Consider the following 21497-nt stretch of genomic DNA (forward strand, 5'->3'; position numbering starts at 1 on the left):
GGGAAAGGTCAGCGGAGGGCGCGTGCGCGCCGAGGGGGGTCGCTTGCCCAGACGCGCGGGTCTTGGTGCCGCCCGCGGATTCTGGCGGCGGAACTTGCGGCTTAACCTGCGAAAGGAGAGGCCGGAGAAATGCCATGCTAGGAAATCCAGACAGCAAAACGCCGAATTTCATGCCGTGGACTCTTCCCCCTTTGAAATACGGAAGATTGCAGACTGCGTCTGGGACTGGGAATAAGGAGGCTAGACAACAGACCAGGGGACGAAGGGGAGACATGGGAGACTGGCTGAGTGGGCTCTGTCTCCTCGTCCCCTTGTCTGCAAAACACGCCCTCCACATTACAGATCAAGTTCGGTTTTGCCGATCTCCTCCAGAAAGTGTTCATGTACTGCTTTCTCAAGGCGAAGGAAAAACTCAAAGCAGCACCCGAAAGAGCCCGCAGCTCCGGGGAGAGAATCGTGGGGGTGCGGAGGAGATTCTCAGCATGTGGAGCTTCAGACAGTTTTGTGCTGCAATGCGGTGGTTGCCTGCTCCCCTTCAGCCGGTTGCAGAGGTTCGCCTTAAGCTTCACAAAGCGAAGCCTTTGTTAGCCTCTGATGGCTGTGGCCCACATTGGTTTGGCTTATTTGGTACAAATTGCTAACAGGCAGAAAGTTGTAGATTTGGTCTATTTGGAAAGTTATTTGTGAATCAAAAATGGTCAGGAATGGCCACACAGACTTCACCTGCCTTTGTAACTTCCACTCTTAGCAGAAACCCAATCTGAAGAATGTACATGACTAAATTACAAACTAAAAGCATATACATTACTGAAGAGCCTCTTCCTGTAGGACAGGTTAGATGTGCTGAATGCACACAGAGATAAGTGTATCTGGGACTATTGAAAAAGGATTTACAGTACAATTTAGAAACAATTCATTCAACAAATCTTAACACTGAGTGTCCACTGTGCTATCACCTTGCTTAGTCTGACTAAATGTTTAAGTGTTTTAATATAAAAAAAGCCACACTGAAGATTCAGTCATTTAACAAATGCTTGAGCACTTACTGTACCAAACGATCCTCGAGATGCAAAGTACAAGAAGGCAGAAAAATAAACAATACCTATGGTAAGAGTGTTTCATCTTGTAGACAACAGCCATTTAAGATTTTTAAGGAGGAGAATATTGTGGTAAGATTTTAGAAAACTAATTCTGAAGCATAGTGGATATCAGACTGGAAGCAGGGGTCCTAGTTAGGAGACTGTTAAAATAGTCCAGACAGGAGCTATGGGTTTAATGTAATTTAGTGGCAGTGAGGATAGTGAAGCAAAGATGGATTTGGAACTAGGTAGATATGATAAAACTTGGTTACTCTTAGGATGAGGGAAATTAAGAAGTGAAGGATGACAGTTTTCTAATCAGAGTGGTTAGATATTAATATCTAACCTTAGAAAGTAGCTAATTGTCAGGATGAAAGGCCTAAAAATATGTCATTTTAATAGCTATCCAGTTAGGAATCCATTTGGCTGCAAGTAAAAAAAGGTTCTATTGCTATGACTTAAATAGGGGTCTATTTGGTCACGTAAGTCTAGGTAGTCAGTTACTCTCGGTTCAACAGCTCAAGTACAGCAGAACCACAATATCTGTAGTTCTCTTGACATTTCTCATGGTTGCAAGATGGCTGCAGCAGTTTTAGCCTTCACATTTTTTTGTTCAAGGCAAGAAGATGGGGAAAGGAGTGGCTTCAGCCAGCTGTTTTTGTTTGTTTTCAGTAAAGTAAAAGCTTTCTCAGGATAATACCTCATACCCCCCAACTCAGCAGACTTCCATATACATCTCATTTTCTGGAACTGTAATTTGGCCTTTCAAGCTCTAGTACAAGGGAGGAAAGCACTGGGAATGGGTGTTGGGTAAGACAAATAGCAATCTGGTAGTTAATACTTAAAGCATCACTCTTTAACATTTAAAACACAGGGCTGGCAGGCTGCATTGATGTTTCTGGAGTTTCAAAGAAGCCGATCTTTCTAGTGTGCTTTTCTTAACTGGCAAAAGGACAGGTTGAACAGTTACCCTCAACTATTTGTACTTGTTTGCCATTCCTTCCCTCAAGGTTGACATCCCCACTTAAAATGTCTCAGAGGGGACTGGAACATCAGGAAGAAGGGGCTGCTGCAGTCAGAGGAGGCTGACTCGTTCGGCTTTTCTTCTGCAGCTGCTATTGTAGAACAATTGTAGGGTGCTTGGCATTATCCACGTCAACACTACCTTGATTTCTGTACAGAGCTTACCTCTCAACTTGCAAGCTGAACAATCACAGCTTGTTTAGGGATATCATAAGTTCTCCTGATATTCAGAGAAAAGAGAAGTAGAGCAATAGGAGTGTTGGAGGAAAAAGACCCAATGAGGTAAATTCTGTGAAAGCAATTATGTGAATCGGTGTTATAGAACAAGCAGGTCAAGAAAGGCTTCTCGGAAAAAACAGGGCAGGATAGGTAGGAAAATAAGGGAACCAACAGAGGAATACAGCAGGGTTTAAGGCACAGAGATTTAAATGAGCTCCGGTAGGCTTCACTATTATGTTCTCATTTCTCACAATACTTTTATCTTGTAGCCCTTATGATGATTATAAGTAAGTTTTTACAATGTTAGCTCCATGAAGGCAGAAACCACTTTTGTATCTTGCTGACTTTCCCATGCCTTACACAATACCTGGCAAGGCACTCATATACATGTTGAGTGAACCAGGTCATTTGCTATGACCGAACTTGGAGTATCGGTTTGAGAATGACAAGATATAGAGAGAGAAGGTTAGAGGTAGATACAGATCATGAAGGGGCTTGTATGTTAAATTTGGAATCTATCTGAAAACAAATGGGGAACTATCTGCTTACATTATCCGTCTGTTCTTGCATGTTGTCTACTTTATCTATTAGAACCTTTAGAATATTAATCATAGTTGTTTTACATTCCCAGTCTGATAATTCCCACATTCCTACCATATCTGAGACAGATTTTGATGCTTGTTCTGTCTCTTAACTGGGGGTTTTTTTTGGCCTTTTAGTGTGTCTGTAATTTTTTCTTGATAGTTGGATATAATGTACTGGGTGAAGTACGTCATGGATACTGGGAAAAGAACTGCTATAAATAGGCCATTAGCAAGGTGGTGATAAAGTGTGGGGGCAGGGCAAGTATTCTATAATCCTATGATTTGGTCTTAAGTCTTTTAGTGAGTCTATACTTCTGGATTATGAACTTCACAAATCTTCTCTGTCCCCTTCCCTGTCAACACTTAGGTGGTAGAGGACAGTTAGACTGTGCTGGACTGTGGAATTTTTCTTCACTGAGGTAGTTTAGGCTCTGATAAAACCCAAGCACCTTATGCTCTAGTTAAATACTTTCTCTTGAGGGCAGAGCTTGATAAAAAGAACAGAATAACCTAGTATATTTTTAAATGGTTCCTCTGCCTCTGCTGAAAACACTTGGGGATTATTCTTCAACACACACCATGAAAAGGTGGTAGAGCTCCAGGGGGTAAAACTCACAAAAGTGTGTGGACCCTACCCATAATGTCTCAGACTTGTCAGTAATTCTCAGATTTATTAACCCTGAGCCTCCAGCAATTTGTCAATTATAGTTCAAGTTGTCCTAATTGGTGCTTGTTCCTTCAGAGAGTCCTACCTTTGGGAATCTGCTGCAGGAAATTTTGATTCTCTGTATTTGCTTAGCCTAGAATCAGCCATTTCCCCAAGCTCTGATTCCTTTTAATGGAGAATTGTATTTAGAAACCAAGATCTAAGGGCTAGGTGTGCTCCTTTTATCTGAAATATTGTTGCTGTAGACCCTCTCAACAAACAGAACCAGAAAACAGATGTAAACCTATACATACACACATATATAGGTATGTACACACTCATTTGCATATATACCTATAGCTATCCATCTATGTTTATATTAAAGTCATGAGTTCACACTAATATCTCTAATTCCAATCAACACCACTGGGTTTATTTCTGCTTTTCATTCTCTCTACTAATGAAAAATCTGTCTCAGTGGTAGATTTCTAACACATTTCATTCAGGAAATTATTGATCAGGGAGACCAAAAATTAATAAGGGTATAGAGAATTCGAACAGAACAAAAATTTGATCTAAAGGACTTTTATAAAGAAAGAACACCTAATAATTCACAAACTTGTGAAATGTAATTAAAGAAGTATTTAGAAGGAAATTTATACTTTAAACATATATATGTATGTGTGTATATATATATAAGTATATATGTATGGAAAATTAAATAAATTAGCTAAATGTCCAACTTAAGAAGCTAGAAAAGCAAACAACAAAGGAAACCGAAAGATATTTAAGGAGAGAATAACAGAATAGTAATTTATCATATAGGAAATACAAGAGATGAACAACAAAAGGAAAGGTTGCTGCTTTGATAAGACTAATGAATATCCTCTTGAGCACACTGATCAAGGAAAAATATAGAAGACAAACAATATTAATCAAAATGAAACCATATTTACAGATATCACAAGCATTTTTAAAAAGCAAAAATTATGAAAAATTTAATACTTATGAATTGGGAAACTCAGATAAAAAGGACAGTTTCTTAGAAAAATTCAAGTTATCAAAACTAAATAAATGGAAAACCCAAACAGACTTTATGATCATTACATAACTGCATCAGTAGCCAAGTCCTACCTACAAAAGAAAATACAGAACACATTATTTCAGAGAAATTCTGTCAAACCTTCAAGAAATAGGTAGATAAGCCTTCTCTTATGCAAACTGCTCTAGAGAACAGAAAAAGATGGCAAGTTATCTAACTTATTGTATGAACTTAGGATATCTTGAAATAAAGACAATAAAATAATTGAAAATTTAAAACCATCCCATTTATAATCTTAGATTCCAAAATCCTAAATAAAATACCAGCAAATGGAATCCTATGCAATATATATTAAGATATTTCAACACCAAGTTGGGTGTATCCCAGGAATACAAGGATTGTTTAATGAGAGAAAAATATATTAAGAAATCTGCCTTATTAGCAAGGTGAAGGAGAAAAAATAAGATTATTTCAATAGATGCAAGAAAACCATTTGTTAAAACTCAACATTCAGGGAGGGTGTGGGGGATAAAGGGGTACAAAAATTCTCAAACATAAGTTGATCATGAGGATAGTAATACAGTATGGAGAATATAGCCAATGATTCTGTGACATCTTTCTATGTTGACTGCACTAGTGGGGGTGTGGGTTTAGTAATATGGGTAACTGTTGAACCACTTGTACATTTGAAACTAATCAAATTGAATATCAATGATACTTCAATAAAAAATAAATTAGAAAACAACCTCAACATTCATTCAAAATGTTAAAACTTCTCAGTCAATCTGGAATAAGAGAGACCTTACTAACTTGATAAAGAGTACCTAGAAAATAACCTACAATAATTCTTTATGGTGAATCATTAGAAATTACATACAAGAGCATGATAACTGCTGTCAGTTTTTTTAATTGAATATTGTGTTGAAGGTCTTAGAAGGTTAAGATAAGAGAAATGAAAATACGTTCATCAAAAAGGAAGAAATAAACTGTTATTATTTGTAGATGATTTGAATGTCCACATAGAAAATCTAGTCAAATCTATCTACCAAAAAATTGAAACTAATGAGAGTTCAGCAAAGTTGCTAGAATATAAAATCAATATATAAATATCAATAGTATTCCTACATTACTACCAAATTAGAAAACATAATTTAAATAAAAGAAATAATTGTCATTAACAAAAACTGTAGCTCAAAGATATCTGTAAAGGAAATTATAAATTAGAACCTTGTATTTAAGATTCATGGAGACAGATGTAATTTTAGTTCATTCACTTAAGTTCTGTGTAATATCCCATAATCCATCTGTACTATAATTAATCCATTCTCATTTCATGGATATTTAGGTATTTTTATTTAATATTATGAGCAATGCTACTGAAACAAACATTTTCAATAAATGACTCCTTGTGTGTATATGCAAGATTTTTTCTAGGCTACTTCTAGAAGTAGAGTTGCTGGTTCAAGGAGTATGACACATTTTCAACTGTTTAAGATATTATCTATTTGCTCTCCAAAGTGATTTTTACCAATTTGCGCTGTCATCAGCAATGTATACACATTTTTTTTTCACTTTACTTCCTCCTTAACCCTTGATATTGTACAAATTTTCCCAGTCTGATAGTTGCAAATAGCATCTCATTTATATCCCACAAGAATGTGGGCTCCCTAGGAATCATAATTTTGTCTTTTCATCCCTGTTGTTTCCTTGGGGCTAGAATTATGCTGATGTCATTGTAAGGACTCAAGTATTTGTGGAGGGAAAGAGTGAGGCTAAGCATCCTTAATGTATCTATTACTGACTGGTATATTAAAGAGGAGGCTCAAGGTGTGGAAAGACTTGTGTTCAAAATTTCAATCTGAATTCAGCAAGTCATCTGGAGAAAGTAGAAATCACTCTGCTTTAATGTGAGACAGAGACTTGTCATACTGTAAAAATGAGGGTGGCATTACCCACCCAAGCATTAGAAAAGGCACTGCGCCTGGAGACCCAAAGACCTCAGCCCAAACCCGTTCCTACGAGTAGGATTGCAATTTCACATATATGGGCAGATTACTTCACCTGTCTGAATCTCAGGTGTCTGTATGTTAAAATAGAGGTGATGATAATACCCATTTGGAATCCTGAACAGAGAACACAGTTCACTAACTGGACCTTAACACAAAAATAGCAACCATTATCTAACTTCAGACACTCTATCTCACACAAAATGCCTCAGTTGGTAGAAAAACCACCTTATATCAGAGGTCTAATTGGAATCCATAGGTGAGGTAGTGCCACTCTGTTTAATCATTGACATCCTCCAGAACAGCCTCAAACACAAAGCTTCCAAGTGGCTGGCATTTCTGGACATCTCATTCCAGTCTTGCTCCTTGCTGACCTACCTACCAACCTTCTCAGCTATGCAGCCTGCAAGCCCTGTTTGACTAAACGCAAGTCACCATATCCCTCCACCTATTTACTGCATAGTCACTAGACTTTGTTCCTTCTCAAGGACACTTCTGTTCTAAGCAGCCCTCATAGGAGGGTCTTCATTCTCCCACTCAACATACACTCCAGGGCTGAGGCATGGCCACTAGCTTGTGCAGATCCGAGTATTCTGGGGACTGAATATTATAAAATTTTGGAAACTGTATTTAAGAAAAAACATTATAAAATTATGAATAAAAACATCTAGTTAAGTTTTTCTCATCCTTTGGTCAATCTGCCACATTCACTTGGGACATGGAACCTCTAAATGACTGTAATATGAAGGGGGTGACTCATCCTAAAACCCAGCTTCCCAGAACAGTTCCTTCCTCAGCACCAACGACTTTTCATCCCCATAGTACTTCAGCAAAACACTACTACGGCCATCCTATGGACCTTGTTACAATTTCCAATTGCTCCAACTCTGAAATCCTAAACTTCAAATTTCCATTTTCTGACTACAACCTCTCCACTAGATCTTTGACTGTCATGTAGAAGACTTCTATTACCTTGCCTCCATTTGATCAGCTCCTCTCTGACATTACTGATTTTCTATTCCTGACTATATGCTAGGCCACTAAGTACGGTGAGGTGAGGGAGGCATCTAGGGAATAAAGTTTAAGGAGGCATTCAAGCTCAGCGTCATACAAGTGCAAGGAATACATTATGTACCATCATGTATTACTCTTCCACCATTATACTGAACATTCTTGAACCTTTAACTTTTCTTTCCACAAACCCTGCAAAACCATAGTTCTTGATCAAGCATTCAGTATCTCTCCCAAGGGACTGAATATGATGAAGCAAGTGACGTACCTCTGCAGATGAGGGTCAATACAAATTGCTGATCCCCACCCCAGGTCACCCCTCAACTCTATCAACAACTCTTTTTTACGTGTCTGTAGATGACTGCTTCTTCCATTCCCTGCATCAGTGTGGCAGACATTGTTACCTGTCTGCTCAATTAAAACCCAGTCTCTTTCTTATCACAGCATCCCAGTTTATTCCAAGTGGCAATATGCCCGCTAAAAGACTTCATTTTCCTATGGTAAGCCAACGTGATAAAATTTGAAGTTGGGTAGTAAGCTCTGCAAGAACAAAACCAATGAAACAGCAGAAGCTGCTATGTGGCCTTTGTGCCCTTCTATACTTTACTTTCATCCCCTTTTCTGCTTAGGTATCTTGGAACATGAGCAATTTTGAGATGGTAGCCAGTGCTAAGGATAGTAGAGTACAGAGAAGATGGGGTTGTGACAGCAAAGAGTTACCACATCAGCCCTGAATGGCATACCTCCAGATTTCTTTATGTAAAACAAGAACACTGATAAGCCAGTTTCAGACACTATTTCTTCTCAGACACAATTTCTATCCAGAAATGCTGTCACTCATCCTAAATTTTCAATTTTATCCGCAAATATTCCTGTTCTTCACTGAACATAAATCAAGGTCAAGAGATGCAAATACACTTAAATTACTGCCTTCAGGACTTCATTTCCCTCTGATCTCAAATTTTCTTTTGTCCAAGGCATTGTACCCAGTCTTAGTTATACCGCCTTCTATCTCCTCACATCCGCTAATTTCCCTTCTATCTCCACTATCTATAACATGTCTCTCCAACAGGAGATAAAGATACCCAAATCGGTCTTTAAAAACAAAAACAAAAACCCTTCTATCCCCACGACTCCCCTTAACTACTATCCTGCCTTCCTTTCACATATAAACAGTCGTGTGTATGTGCCAGCTTCATTTTCAGACTGCATATCCATCATGCCACAGACGACTTCTGTCCCACCACTTTCCCCAACCAGTGGTGTCCTAGGGCCAGAGCTTCTTCTATCCAGGTTTTACTCTCAGTGGCATTAATTCGGCTTGAGCGCCCCTTCCGTGTGTCTTCCTCCTCTCAAGCTGGTACTTTGCCCAGGTTGGCCTCCTCCCTCTCCCCTTTTCATCAGTCCGCTCCTCTTCCTTAAGTGTTGGAAGCCATAGGCCCAAGGAAGGAGGAGCTGCTTAAACACACCCAAATGGACGAGCGGTCCAAGAGAGCAAGGGGAAAAGGGTAGCGCCCCGTCCTCTGGAAGAGCGGACCAGAGTGCTACACGCACTACGAGAGAACAGAAAGGAACACTGAGGTTTCACCCGGAAACAAAGGGCGGAAAGCTTCTAGCGGCTGCTAGGGCACCCCGCATGCAGGCTACTTCCGCCGCCTTGGTGGGGGTGGGGTGGGGAGTGGCTAGCCTCGCAAGAGACGCGTGCGCGGGCAGCCTGCGGGAGATCTGCGCGTGCGCAAGACTCAGCACGTGCCGGTTCCGCAGCGCATATAAAGGTGGGCGCCATTTCCCGAGCCGCCATAGATGCTCCGGGTGGCTGAAGTTCGTTTTCCTCAGTGGTGTGTGACGTCGTAGGCTCTCCTAGTCGTAGACGTCAAACCAGGGGAGATCGCTGTGCCAGACGGTAGCAGGGTGTGTGCGAAGCGGTGGGTGTGGGGGTGAGTAGTAATGGAGTGGCTTGTGGTAGGGTGAGGCCTAGCTGAGGAGACGTTGAACCGATGCTCAACCTGAGGCGGGATCCCGAGAGGCCGCGCAGGAGAGTCTGAGGACATGAGAACACTGTAGGTCAGGCCTAAGGCGCCGACCTTCGCATTTGAGGCCCTGCACTGGTTCGCTGCTGGGCCCCAAGGCCTCAGTCTTCCCAAGGTGCAGCTGCACCGGCAGCCTTGACAGGCTAAGGCGCGACGCGGGCCTGTTTTTGGGTGCTGCTACAGGAGTCCTAAACACACTGCGGCCCTGTGTCCCCAAGGCCAGGCGAGCGGGAAGAGAACGGAGCGAATCTGCCACCAGGCTTGGAGTTCTGAAGGGGAACTAGGAAGACTTTTCTACCTTCACAGCATTTTACAGGGCTGAATGAGACTGCCATTTCCTAAATATGAACGCCTTTTTTTCAGGCTAGAGAATGAAATCTTCAGAAAACAACGGATATTTTGACAGCAGTAACGGCAGACCCTTTTATGTGCAGGCCATGGCCCAGCATCCTTACCTGAGTCCCTGGTACCAGCATCCCATCTATCATCCATTCTCTGCTCCTGGGGCAGGTAAGGGATCTAAGAAGGTTCAGTGAGATTAGGGACCCTCCCTGTAAACCAATGCCCGTAGGTTTTCTAGTGCTTTTCTCTATTACCTCCCTTCCTCACCCTGTCTTGTCCCAGGAGAGATTGTGGCAGCAAACGGGCAGCTTTTGAAGTTTGGATTAACAGGTAACATTTGCATTCTAGCAATATGCCAATTACTCTGCTAGAAATGGGTTCCCTCATTAGACCTCTCAACACCCCATGAGCTAGGTACTGCTGCTGCTGTTCTTTCATAAATGAGGGACCTGAGGCTCAGTCAGTGACTAGGCCAGGGTCAGACAGGAGTCAACCCCAAAATAATCTTGTGTTCTGAGAGCAGTCAGATTGGAAGAGGTTAGACATCCTAGTCCTTTAATGTTTTCATCAAGGCCTAAAGATTTCAAAAGCTTATGCTGAGGTCAGAAAACTATTTTGGGGGAAGAAAAGACAAGTAAGACTTGAAAATGTAAGGTAGACATCCAGGATTTCATTCATTACAGGGCAGTGCAGAGACTTTAGGCAGAGTGGGAGGATCCTCGGGGTGATTCTCCCTTCTCTCACCTCCTGTAGCAAAAGTATTGTTAAACTTGTGTGTACTGTGCTATAAAGACAGCATGTTGTATACATTGCACAACTGTTCCCAGCTGGTTAGTAGAACCTTTTAAGTCCTCCGAGGAGCTGGTAGTGGCAGCCAAAGCAAGAAGGAATTCTGCCGGCATATGGCCTCTGACTTCAGCTCTTTGCTGGGTCTCCAGTGAGCCAGACTACCTGGCTAATTTTGGACTTGACTTGTACCACCACATGAGCCAATTCCTTAAAGAAGTTTTCCTATATAAACATCCCATTGCTTTTATCACTGGAGGTGTCTAATGCAGATACTGAAATGGTGCAAAGGAAGAAAATGAGGGAGGAAAACCCTTGACTATAGAGGTCGGAAATTTCTGAGAGAAAGAAACAGCGTTTTTTATCTGAAAACCTTCTTTGAGTTAAAAGGCTGAGACCCTACAGACCTCTATAGCTTTTACACATCATTCCTCTTGAGGTTTAAAATATTTGTTATTTATAGAGTTGTGGTTTAGGAGAATGAAAGTGGTGATGACTGGGAGTAAGAATGAGATTTTTTTCTTTTAATTGCAGCCTCACTTAGATTTTGGTGAAAAAATAAATTTATAGGATTTGTCTGCGTAATCTGGAATTCCAAGAGGGAAGCCACAGTTTGGCTGGCTCCTGAGGGAATTAAAGGACATAATCCACTGTAGAGCCTTTCTCCCTCCATTCTAGGTTTTGATTTCTTAGTGTTGGCCTCAATTTCAGCCATCATTTCAAAGTGGCAAAGGTGGTCACAGCATTTCCAGGCCTGTGATGATTTTATGACTAGTGATCCCAGGGAAGACTTCTCTCTTCCAAAAGTTTCAACTAGAGTTCCAAAGCTGCCTCTCCTTGGTCAGGCATTGACAGATGCCCTCCCTGTTCTAATTACCAAGCCAGGAAGAGGGACAAGTCGTCTTGACCAGTCCGGTGATAATGCCCATGTTGAGTTGGTGTGTGCCTGTCCTCTACCATGTGGATAGAGAGGGATGGTCTCCAATTTTGTTAGGGCTTGAGGACCTATTAACAAAAGAAGATAGAATGGACACTGGCTGTAGAAAAGATGCTGATTCACAGAGGGTAATTTATACCATTTTTAGATAATTAGCTAGGAAGTCACAATGCATTGAAAGTTAAATGGCTTGATGAAACTGTATATTAAACAGCATGACTGTTGTGCTCAAGGTGTAGAGCTGTTCTTTAGGCAAATTAAACATGAATTGAGCAAATAGACTCAAAGTATTCTGGTTGTGTTAATCTGGAAAGCACCTTCTCATGATTTATTTGATACGTAGTCATTTTGAGTAGGAATTATCCAGCATGAGAGGTGTGACTACTCTCTAAATAACAGAACATCTTTTAGCTGAAAGTGGCTTAAGTTGTTTTTCAATAAAATACCCAAATGAATATGGTTAAAAATTAAAGTCGTATGCAAACATGGAATGAAGTCTTTCCCTCTGGCTTCTTTTCCCAGTCTCCCAAGTGCTCTTCTCTGAGGCAAAAAGTGTTAGGAGTAGCTGGGGTATCTTTCCAGATGTATGCTATGCATATCAAGGATCTCTACCTCTTTTCAGTAGGCTTTATATTTTAGAACACTTTTAGGATCAAAGCAAGATGGAGAAGAAATGAAGATTTCCCAAATAACTTTAACCATGTATGGCCTCTCCCATTGTCAACATTCCCTACCAGGTTGATACATATGTTGTAACCAGTGAACCTACAGTGACATGTTATCACCTAAAGACCATAGTTTCCTCTTGGTGCTACGTGTATGGTTTGGGATAAAGGCATCCTGACAGGAGTCCATCATCATACTATTCTACTAAAGAGTTTCACTACCCTGAAAGGCCCCTTGCTATTCATGCCTCCATCTTCCCTCCCCGTGGCAAAATCACCAATCTTTTTACTGTCTTCATAGCTTTGCCTATTCCGGAGAGTCTTGTCACTGGAATCCTACAGTATGTAGTTTTTCAGTTTGCCTTCAAAAGAAGTAATAGGCATTTCAGGTTCATTCCCTCATGTGTTTTCATAATTTAACAATATGTTTCCATTTACTGCTGAAATAATACTCCCTCGTCTGAATGTATAACATTTCATGTGCTCTCTTGCCTTCTGAAGGATACCTGAGATGTTCCAGGTTTTGGTAACATTCTATGTTTAGCTTTGTAAAAGAGGGCCAGACTGTCTTCCAAAGGAGCTGTACCATTATTTCTTGATGACATGATGTGGAACATCTTTTCACATGTTTATTTTCCATCTGTGCATCTTCTCTTGAGGTATTTATTAAGATCTGCAGTCACATTGTAAAGTCAGGTTATTTTCTTAACATACTAAGGGTTCTTTGTACATAGGCATACTTTATTTTACTGAACTTTGCAAAAACCGTGTTTTCACAAATTGAAGGTTTGTCAACCCTGCGTCCAGCAGGTCTGTCATTTTTCCAACATTATTTGTTCATTTTATGTCCCTCTCACATTTTGATAATTCTTGTAATTTTCATACTTTTGCATTATTATATTTGTTACGGTGATCTGTGATCAGTGATTTCAACTCAGTGAAAGCTCAGATGTTTAGAGTGTTTTAGGAGTAAAACATTTTAATTAGGAAATGTATCTTGTTAGACAATGATATCACACACTTAAAAGACTATAGTGTAAACATAACTTTTATATGTGTTGAAAAACCAAAAAATTCATTGAACTCACTTTCTTGTGATACATGAAGTGTATCCATGGTGGTGGTCTAAAACCTAACCTGCAATCTCTCTGAGATATGCCTGTATTTTGGATAATAGTCCTTTGTCCTTTGTTAGATATGTCTTATACAAATATTTTTCTCTCAGGGGCTTGTCTTTTCATTCACTTGACAGTGTCTTTGGCAGAGTTTATTAATGAAGTGCAGCTTACCAGTTTTTACATAGATTGTGCTACTGGTGTTATATCTAAAAAGTCATCCCTATACCCAAGGTCATCAAGTTTTACCTTGTGTTATCTTCTAGGAATTGTACAGTTTTGCATTTTATGTTTAGATCTCTGGTCCATTTTGAGTTGATTTTTGCAAAGAGTATAAAATCTGCCTAAGTTGATTATTTTGCATGTGGATGTCCAGTTCCAGAACCATTTGTTGATTAGTGTTGGCATGGTACATCTTTCTCTATTTCCTTCTAATCCTGGTGTTTATACTGGAAGTAAGTGTGTTTTGGATGCAATGGTTAGCTTTTTAGTGTACCTTGTAATGTCAGGCATTATGTGATGGATAAAAAGAATGGATCTAAACAGGACTTGAGTAATGTGGTGTGTAGTAATGCAGTGGAGGTGGGAAGGGATCACAGTCCTATGGTTGTCAAAGGAATCTAATTAAGTCAGTCTTTTAGTGAAATTATGCCTTTGAACTGTGAACTGCACATGCTTTACTTCTCCCCTCCCATTGGATTGGAAAGGGTGAATAGTCAGCTGGAGAAAAGTATTTCCCTTTTCCCCAGATCAGTTGGGCTCTGGTTAACTGGTGTCTTAGGTCTGGCCTTGTTAAGAACAGTTCTGGTGTATGTCACACTGGCTCCTTTGCCCCTCTCACTGAGGGAAGCATAGGGGATTTTTCTCCTAGAATTACTGTGAGAAAATGGCTGAGCTAGGTTTTCTTGCCATTGGCCAACATCTCCCATTTTTCCCACCAACTAATCCCTGGCAGCTGCCATTCTACTGTTTTCTGAGTTCATGTTTTCTAGATTTTACATAAAAATGAGATTATATCACATTTGTCTTTCTCTGTCCAAGTGATTTCTTATAGCAAAATGCCCTCAAGGTTCAGCTGTTATCACAAACGGTAGGATTTTCTTTGAAAAAGTGAATTAGATTTGGTACCAGTTGGAAGGGGTTGGGAAGATGACCCAGAAAAGGGAAGAAAAGAAGTTGGGTCCAGTGAAGCACCCATGTCTAGTTTGTGTCTTTGGTATTAGTGGGAGAGTAATTAGATGATTTACAGTGAGAGACCCAATAGAGGGCCTTTGTCCCATCCTAAGGAACATGTCATTATTCCCCATTTCCTGACAGGCCATAATAAGCCATTCAGGTACTGTACATGCAGTGAGCATTCAAAGTCGGGTCAGAGATTCAACCAGTATGGATTACAGACCTGTGATGTCAGAGAAGTCAAGAAACTTAACTAGTAGGGAAATCTTGAGAGAGGACTCAAGTCCTTCGCATTGGTAACCGAAGAGAGAAGACATGAGAAAGAGCAGGCAGATTTTGCTGAGGGGGACTAGAGTAAAACTAACAAACTTAACACCCATGATTTTGCAGTGGGTGAGTGGATAGTGGTCCTGAGGTGATCTAGTGGCAGGCACCTGCTACTAAGTATTCTGTTCTACTCTTACACAATTGACTGTATGGTGTGGCTTTACTGGGGAAGCGGTCTATCTCTGTCCTACCTGAACTTCATTGTGTTGGTTTCTAACCTCTTAAAACAGTGTTTAACTCCAAGCTCAGATATGCCTCCTTTCAGTGAAGGGAAGAACCCTTATGCTTGTACACATGTATTACTACACATGCCAGGTACAGGAGGCACTTTGATACATTCCATAGCAGTGCAGTTGAGTTCCTAAGATCTACCTCACCCTCCTGATTAAATTGCTTCATGAACACTGAGTATAACTAATACTTCTAGTGTATACTCAATAGAAGTTTTATCTGAATTTGATGTGCTAATTGTACAGATCTGTTTTGCAAAATCAAATGCCTTTCCCAAAAAAGTACTTGTGAGAGAGAAATGTGTGGCATGATTGACATCACTGCGGTGTTCATCCCTGAGGAGTAGAAATGGGGGAAGAAACATATGTATGTGACTGAACAGTGCTGAACAAGTAGATTTAGAAAGGCTTTTAAATCTACAGAACATTTTTTCCCCTTGCTCTGTGAAGCCTGACATGCAGTGTTCTTTCTGCAGCCATGACAGTCCATGAGAGTGTGTACTTGGTCTCTTGTAAAGGAGTCACTAAGTATCAATGACTGTTACATGTGGAGTGATTGATGGCCTGGGACCCACCTAGTCAGAGCAGATGCCTATCTAGTACTGAGGACGGGTTTTGGAGGCCCCACTGTTCCCGTCTTTGCCCCTTCACCCTTCATTATTGCATCCTGGGTATACCCAGGGAGGCACCGGGAGCCATTAGTAAACAATCGCAGGGAAAAACTCAATATTTTAAAAATTGGTGTGTCCATATGGGTGTCTTCTGGCTGAATGTTGTAACTGGCTACAGGATACGAAATAGCTAACCACAACATTCTCTTTCTAGGTGTCAGATATGGAAGTGTGTATTTTCCATATGCAGTGATGCTCAGCGAATATCCTGGCTTTCTCATACCTCAGTCCCTGTTGCCTACAGTTAACAGAGGACCTGTGTTTTATAATACACCACATTTCCAGCACTATAATGGCTGTGGAAAAGAAAAGAAAACAAGAGAGTGTCAAACTGAATGTCAGAAGTCTAAAAACATGAATGAAAAACAAGACAACCACTCCGAAGGCGATGGCCATGACATAGGTAGGGTGGCCAGTGTCCCTAGTACTAACACTGACAGAGAAACTGACAACATTCCTGAAGAAACACGGGGGGCCTTGTCTTGTGATGCCCAGAAGAGGGAGCTCCATGGTAAGAGCCCTGGGGATGAAAGTCTGCAGGGAAGTGCACCTCAAAGAAGCTGTGCGTCTGAGGGAGAGAAAATGAGGATGGAAGAGGGCAAAGGATCCCCCGTCGTACAATTCTGGAAGAGTTTGAAAGAAACTGTGCGTTTGTATGACCTGGCTTACGGTAAAAGCATGCCAGAGAACGGGGAGCAGCACAGTGGGATTTCACAGAGTTCTTGTGAAGGTGGTAATGTGCTCGATAACCCTTGTGAGGCTGACAAGGGCATTGCACATAAAGATGACCAAAGAGCTGGTCAGTTGGAGCAGTGCCTTGTAAGATGTGAGATGTTAAGGGCAGGATCACTCATGGACATGAACTTGAATAAAGCAGGACAGGTCCTGTCATCTCCAGGTGAAGTTAAAGACAGAGGTCAGATCCATAAGACCGTGAACTCAGACACGTCCCAGTCTGCTGGAGGTGGCAGCAAGTACCAGCAGGAAAAGCCATTCTGCTCCAGCAACGAAGGAGTGAAGGACTTGAGCCTACACTCCAAATGCCAGACCCCCCATTATGTTGAGGGAAGAATGGGAACATGTAGTGGGGACCTTGGCTCCCTTCGGAAAGTGGTTGATGAAGTGGTAGAGAGTAAAAGCTACCCAGAGGTGTGTGTCTCCCCCGCTGCCTGGTCAGCCCAGTTCAACAAGATTGGTGAAGGAATCCAGTGTGATAGGAGCTGGTGGCATGAAATGGAGCAGAAGTCCTTGGGGTCGTCACCAGAAAGTCGGAAGGGAACCGTGGATTCAGGGGGAAGTAGAGATCTGGATATATATCAAGTGATACTGAGTGACAGCTACCCTGAGTTGTGCACTTACTCGCCTCCCAGGTCACCCCAGACGAACAGGGTTCATGAAGGAATCCAGTGTTGTCGGTGCTGCTGCCATGGAATGGAGCAGAGGTCCCCGGGGTCATCAGCAAGAAGTAGTGGGAAGGGAACAGAGGAGTCAGGTGCCAGTAGGGACCTGGATGAATATGAAGTGCTGGAGAGTGACAGCTGCACTGATGGGTGTGCTCTCTCTCCTGCCTGGTCAGCCCAGGTGAACAGGGCTCATGAAGGAATCCAGTGTGGTAGGTGCTGCTGGCATGGAATGGAGCAGAGGTCCCCGGGGTTGTCAGCAAGAAGTAGTGGGAAGGGAAGAGTGGAGTCAGGCGGGAGTAGGGACCTGGATGAATATGAAGTGGTGGAGGGTGACAGCCACATTGACTGGGGTGCTCTCTCTCCTGCCTGGTCAGCCCGGGTGAACAGGGTTCATGAAGGAATCCAGTGTTGTCGGTGCTACTGCCATGGAATGGAGCAGAGGTCCCCGGGGTCATCACCAGAAAGTAGTGGGAAGGGAACAGAGGAGTCAGGTGCGAGTAGGGACCTGGATGAATATGAAGTGCTGGAGAGTGACAGCTGCACTGACGGGTGTGCGCTCTCTCCTGCCTGGTCAACCCAGGTGAACAGGGCTCATGAAGGAATCCAGTGTGGTAGGTGCTGCTGGCATGGAATGGAGCAGAGGTCCCCGGGGTTGTCAGCAGGAAGTAGTGGGAAGGGAAGAGTGGAGTCAGGCGGGAGTAGGGACCTGGATGAATATGAAGTGGTGGAGGGTGACAGCTACTCTGAGATGTGTGTCCCTTCTCCTACCATGTTGGCCCCACCCGGCTGTGTAGATGTGGGCATCATGTGCAATATAAGCTTGTGCCAGGGCGAGGACGTCTTGGCGAATCTTAAGGAAACTGCCCTGATAGGTGAAGGGCCATTGCCATACTGTAGAAGAAAGGGTTCTGGGAGGTCAGTCAGCAGTAGGGAACTGGTTGGTGAAGTGGTAGAGAGGAAAAGCTACCCCGAGTCGTGTGGACCCTCTCCTACTTGGTCGGCCCAGTTCAACAAGGTTGATGAAGGTATTCAATGTGAATTGAGCTCACAGCATGATGCAGAGCTAGAGAAGTCCTCTGAGCAGATGCTCTCTGCAGATGAAGAGTCCTCAGCAGGCTGCAAGATGAAGGGGTCAAGGAAAAAGTCAGTCAGGAATAGGAAAGTCAACACAGATGGAGAGGTGGTCGTGACTGATGAGACTGCAGAGGTTTATAACGAAAGCTTCAAAAAGAGTGCGAAAGTTAAAAAGGTTCTAAAAGGCAGGGAACTCCAAGCCCTGAGCAGCTTCTCAAATGGTAGGGCAGTTGATGTGTTGAAGAAAAATGCTGCCCTGAACACCGTACTTCCCAAGGATTCAGAGGACGGTGAGTTGGAAGAGGGAGGTGAAGATGAAATGGATGAGGTAGAGTGCCTCCTTGAAGCTAGCCCAGATAGCCCTCTGACATCTTCCAGAGGAAGGTTTTATGGCAAGGCTGGTAGGATAAGCAGAATGCCACCGGAGAGCTCTGTCCCCCAGCTTCCCATCTGGCCCACTGGAAATGAGTACAAAGCAAAGCATGGCGACTATGGGAGCATCCCTGTGGTCTGCAAGGCGACGGGACCGGATGGCTGTGAGATCAACTGTGGCAGGCTGCGAATGGAATGTACCGTGGCCAAACGGGAGGGCTTGGAGTCCAGGAGAGCCTCCTGTGGACCAGTGCAGTGTAAGTGACTAATGGGCTCATTTCCTATCTGGTAGGTCCATTTGGGGTCCTGGGCACAGAGGTAGCTGTGAATCAATAGCATTTCTCCATTTTGGAGATGTGTTCTCATTTCAGCTATGGGTCCCCATATTTGTAGGATTTGCGGAGATAATCTTAAGTTCTTGCACGCTAGGAAGTTACACTCACTGAGAGCTCTAGCAGATGACTGAAAGCAGGGTGATGGTGGTAAAGGAGAACTGGGGTTGAGATAGAAAAGGAGAGATGGACATAGATCTAGCTGGAGTTGCTGAGAATGGGCAGTCCATGTGGAGGCAGTAGATTTTGATACAGATTTAGGAGTTGTGGTTTACAGTGGAAATGGACAGAAGCATGAGCTCAGATGGGCATCCAGGGCAGGTCAGTGTGTTGGCGATTCAGCCTGAGATCATCCTGTGAGCAGGGAGACTCCTGATGAGTGGGATAAAAGAGAGGCTAAGCAGAACGGGGGAAAGTCCTGTAGGCAGTAGAAGCCGATCCACGCTGTGTAGACCAATGGCAGGAAGCAATGGGCTGTGGGAATCTTAACTGGCAGTGCTCTGTAGGGGAAGTGAGAATGCAGGGCACCTGCATGGCCAAAAACCAGTTGACTCAGCAGTGGATAATGGGAGTCCTAACTCAGATGGGAGTAAGAGACACGGACATCTGAGAGGATTGCCAGTTGAGTCTTAGGTAAAAAATAAAATGCTGGGATTTGAACTTGAGTGAGTAGAGGAAATGCTGACATCCATGGAGAAGAGCTAGCTTGGGTAAGGAAGTTGTGTTATTTTACTCTGTAGTTGTGGGTGGGAGGGGTGTGAAATAGTGAGGTGAGGCACTGGGCTAGCAGGTCATGCACACCTGGGTGAAGCTAGAGTTTGGACAGCCTTTGCTTAGGGAGAGGGGGGCTTACAGGAGGGGACAGGCCCAAAGTAGAGCTTGGAGGAAGATTATATGTGGGTGCAAAGTGAAGTAAAGCAGGTAAGTGAGGAATGGGAAGCATGAGGGCCCCAGGGAAGTGTAATCAAGTTCCAGTCTTAGCCCCAGAGTCTTCATATTGAAGAAATACTTAAGTCTGTTCCTTCTACTTAAAAACCAGGGTATTGTCAAGTCTCAACTCTTGGCTGTTAAATGTCATGACTTTGGTTCATACTCTGATTTGGAAAGGGTTTTTTAAAGTAGGCTGATGTTGTGATATGAGCAGTGTTTTTATCTTTGGTTTGTCACTGCTTGTGGAGAAGGTAGGAGTGAATGTTCTGGGGCACTGCTTAGACCTCATGGTTTAAGGGGAGTCTTTGTGGAAACTCCATAACGGATGGGAGCATTCCAGATGTGTAAGCCCTAGTTCACAATGACTAACACTGTGAAGTTACTAGTTAGATTTGAACACTGGCCACCTTTTTAGTGTTCTCAAGTCTTACTGCTTCTGCTGTCATTTCCCGTCATAGTGGATATGAATAATTTTTTCTATCTTGGGAAATAACATTGGTCTTTATTCCCCTCCCTCAACTCTAATACTGTAATTACACAATGAAGATCTTAATTTCCAGACTGAAGGTTCTCTTATGTGCATTGTGTGCATTATTATTTTTGCCAAATGGTATCTTATCTACTGCTAAGAACTGTGGAATGGTATAGAATGGTATCTTAAAGTAGGTAATTTCTGTACGATTTGTTTTTGGTGTGTTTTTCCCTTTGAGTTTTAAGCAACTGGTTATTTAATGTATGAAATGCATCTTCCCTCAGCTAACTGTGAGAGATCAAAAACCAAGGCATCTTACAAAGTAACAAGCAAGCAAAGAGACTGGAAGCAGTAAAGCCTTGGAAATACTCAGCAGGCAAAGAGGTTGGTATTTAACTGTTGTTTTGATGTGATTTGCTCTTAGGATTTACTTTGGGGGTTTCGTACTGGCTGCCTGTTCTGCCCTCAGCTAGCACTGTTGTGGGTGATCAAAAATGGCAGCATTCTAACCAGGTCATAGACATCCATCCATAGATCCTAGCTTACAAATAGATGAGAGCCAAGCCTTTCATTCTTGGGACATTATTTTTATGCTGGTTTTTCACATGGAATTCCCCATGCTGTTAATGACAGTACATTATGGGTTATATGGGATTTTATAAGGTATACAGGAGGCTTCACTCTGACCTCATGTGTCCCAGGTTAGAGCATACTGGAAGTGTAATATATCCCTCACTCCAGGGTGAGAAGCAGGGCAGGCTTCCTTCCACACCTTGTCTAGGCATTGAGTATCTCTGCTGTACATCCAGTATGTCTTGGATGTTAGGCATCTCCAGTTTGATGGCCATTTAAAGGCCTTTCCTGCTCTGGACTGATCATAAAGGAAAGATTGATAACCAAGCCCAGGCTAAATGTCAAGACGTTTAGCTTTATCCTAAAAATAAGATATTGGCAGTGATTCTCCATGTATCTTGAATCTGTTATACAGTCAATTTAAGGAAATGTATTTCATTGTTATTTCATAG

At 42.4% G+C, this 21497-nt stretch overlaps 1 protein-coding gene across 1 annotated transcript; it reads left to right on the plus strand.

The window, feature by feature from the left end:
* The first annotated feature begins 99 nt into the window (after positions 1-99).
* On the plus strand, positions 100-21109 carry LOC130684301 (uncharacterized). The gene is made up of 4 exons (XM_057504643.1): positions 100-551; positions 10004-10150; positions 16044-18995; positions 20757-21109. Exons 2-4 carry the CDS (start codon positions 10012-10014, stop codon positions 20825-20827), a joined length of 3162 nt encoding a protein of 1053 aa, XP_057360626.1. The 5' UTR covers positions 100-551; positions 10004-10011; the 3' UTR covers positions 20828-21109.
* Positions 21110-21497: the final 388 nt, after the last annotated feature.

Source organism: Manis pentadactyla, chromosome 7 (genome assembly GCF_030020395.1).
Source record: "Manis pentadactyla isolate mManPen7 chromosome 7, mManPen7.hap1, whole genome shotgun sequence".
Taxonomy (NCBI): domain Eukaryota; kingdom Metazoa; phylum Chordata; class Mammalia; order Pholidota; family Manidae; genus Manis; species Manis pentadactyla.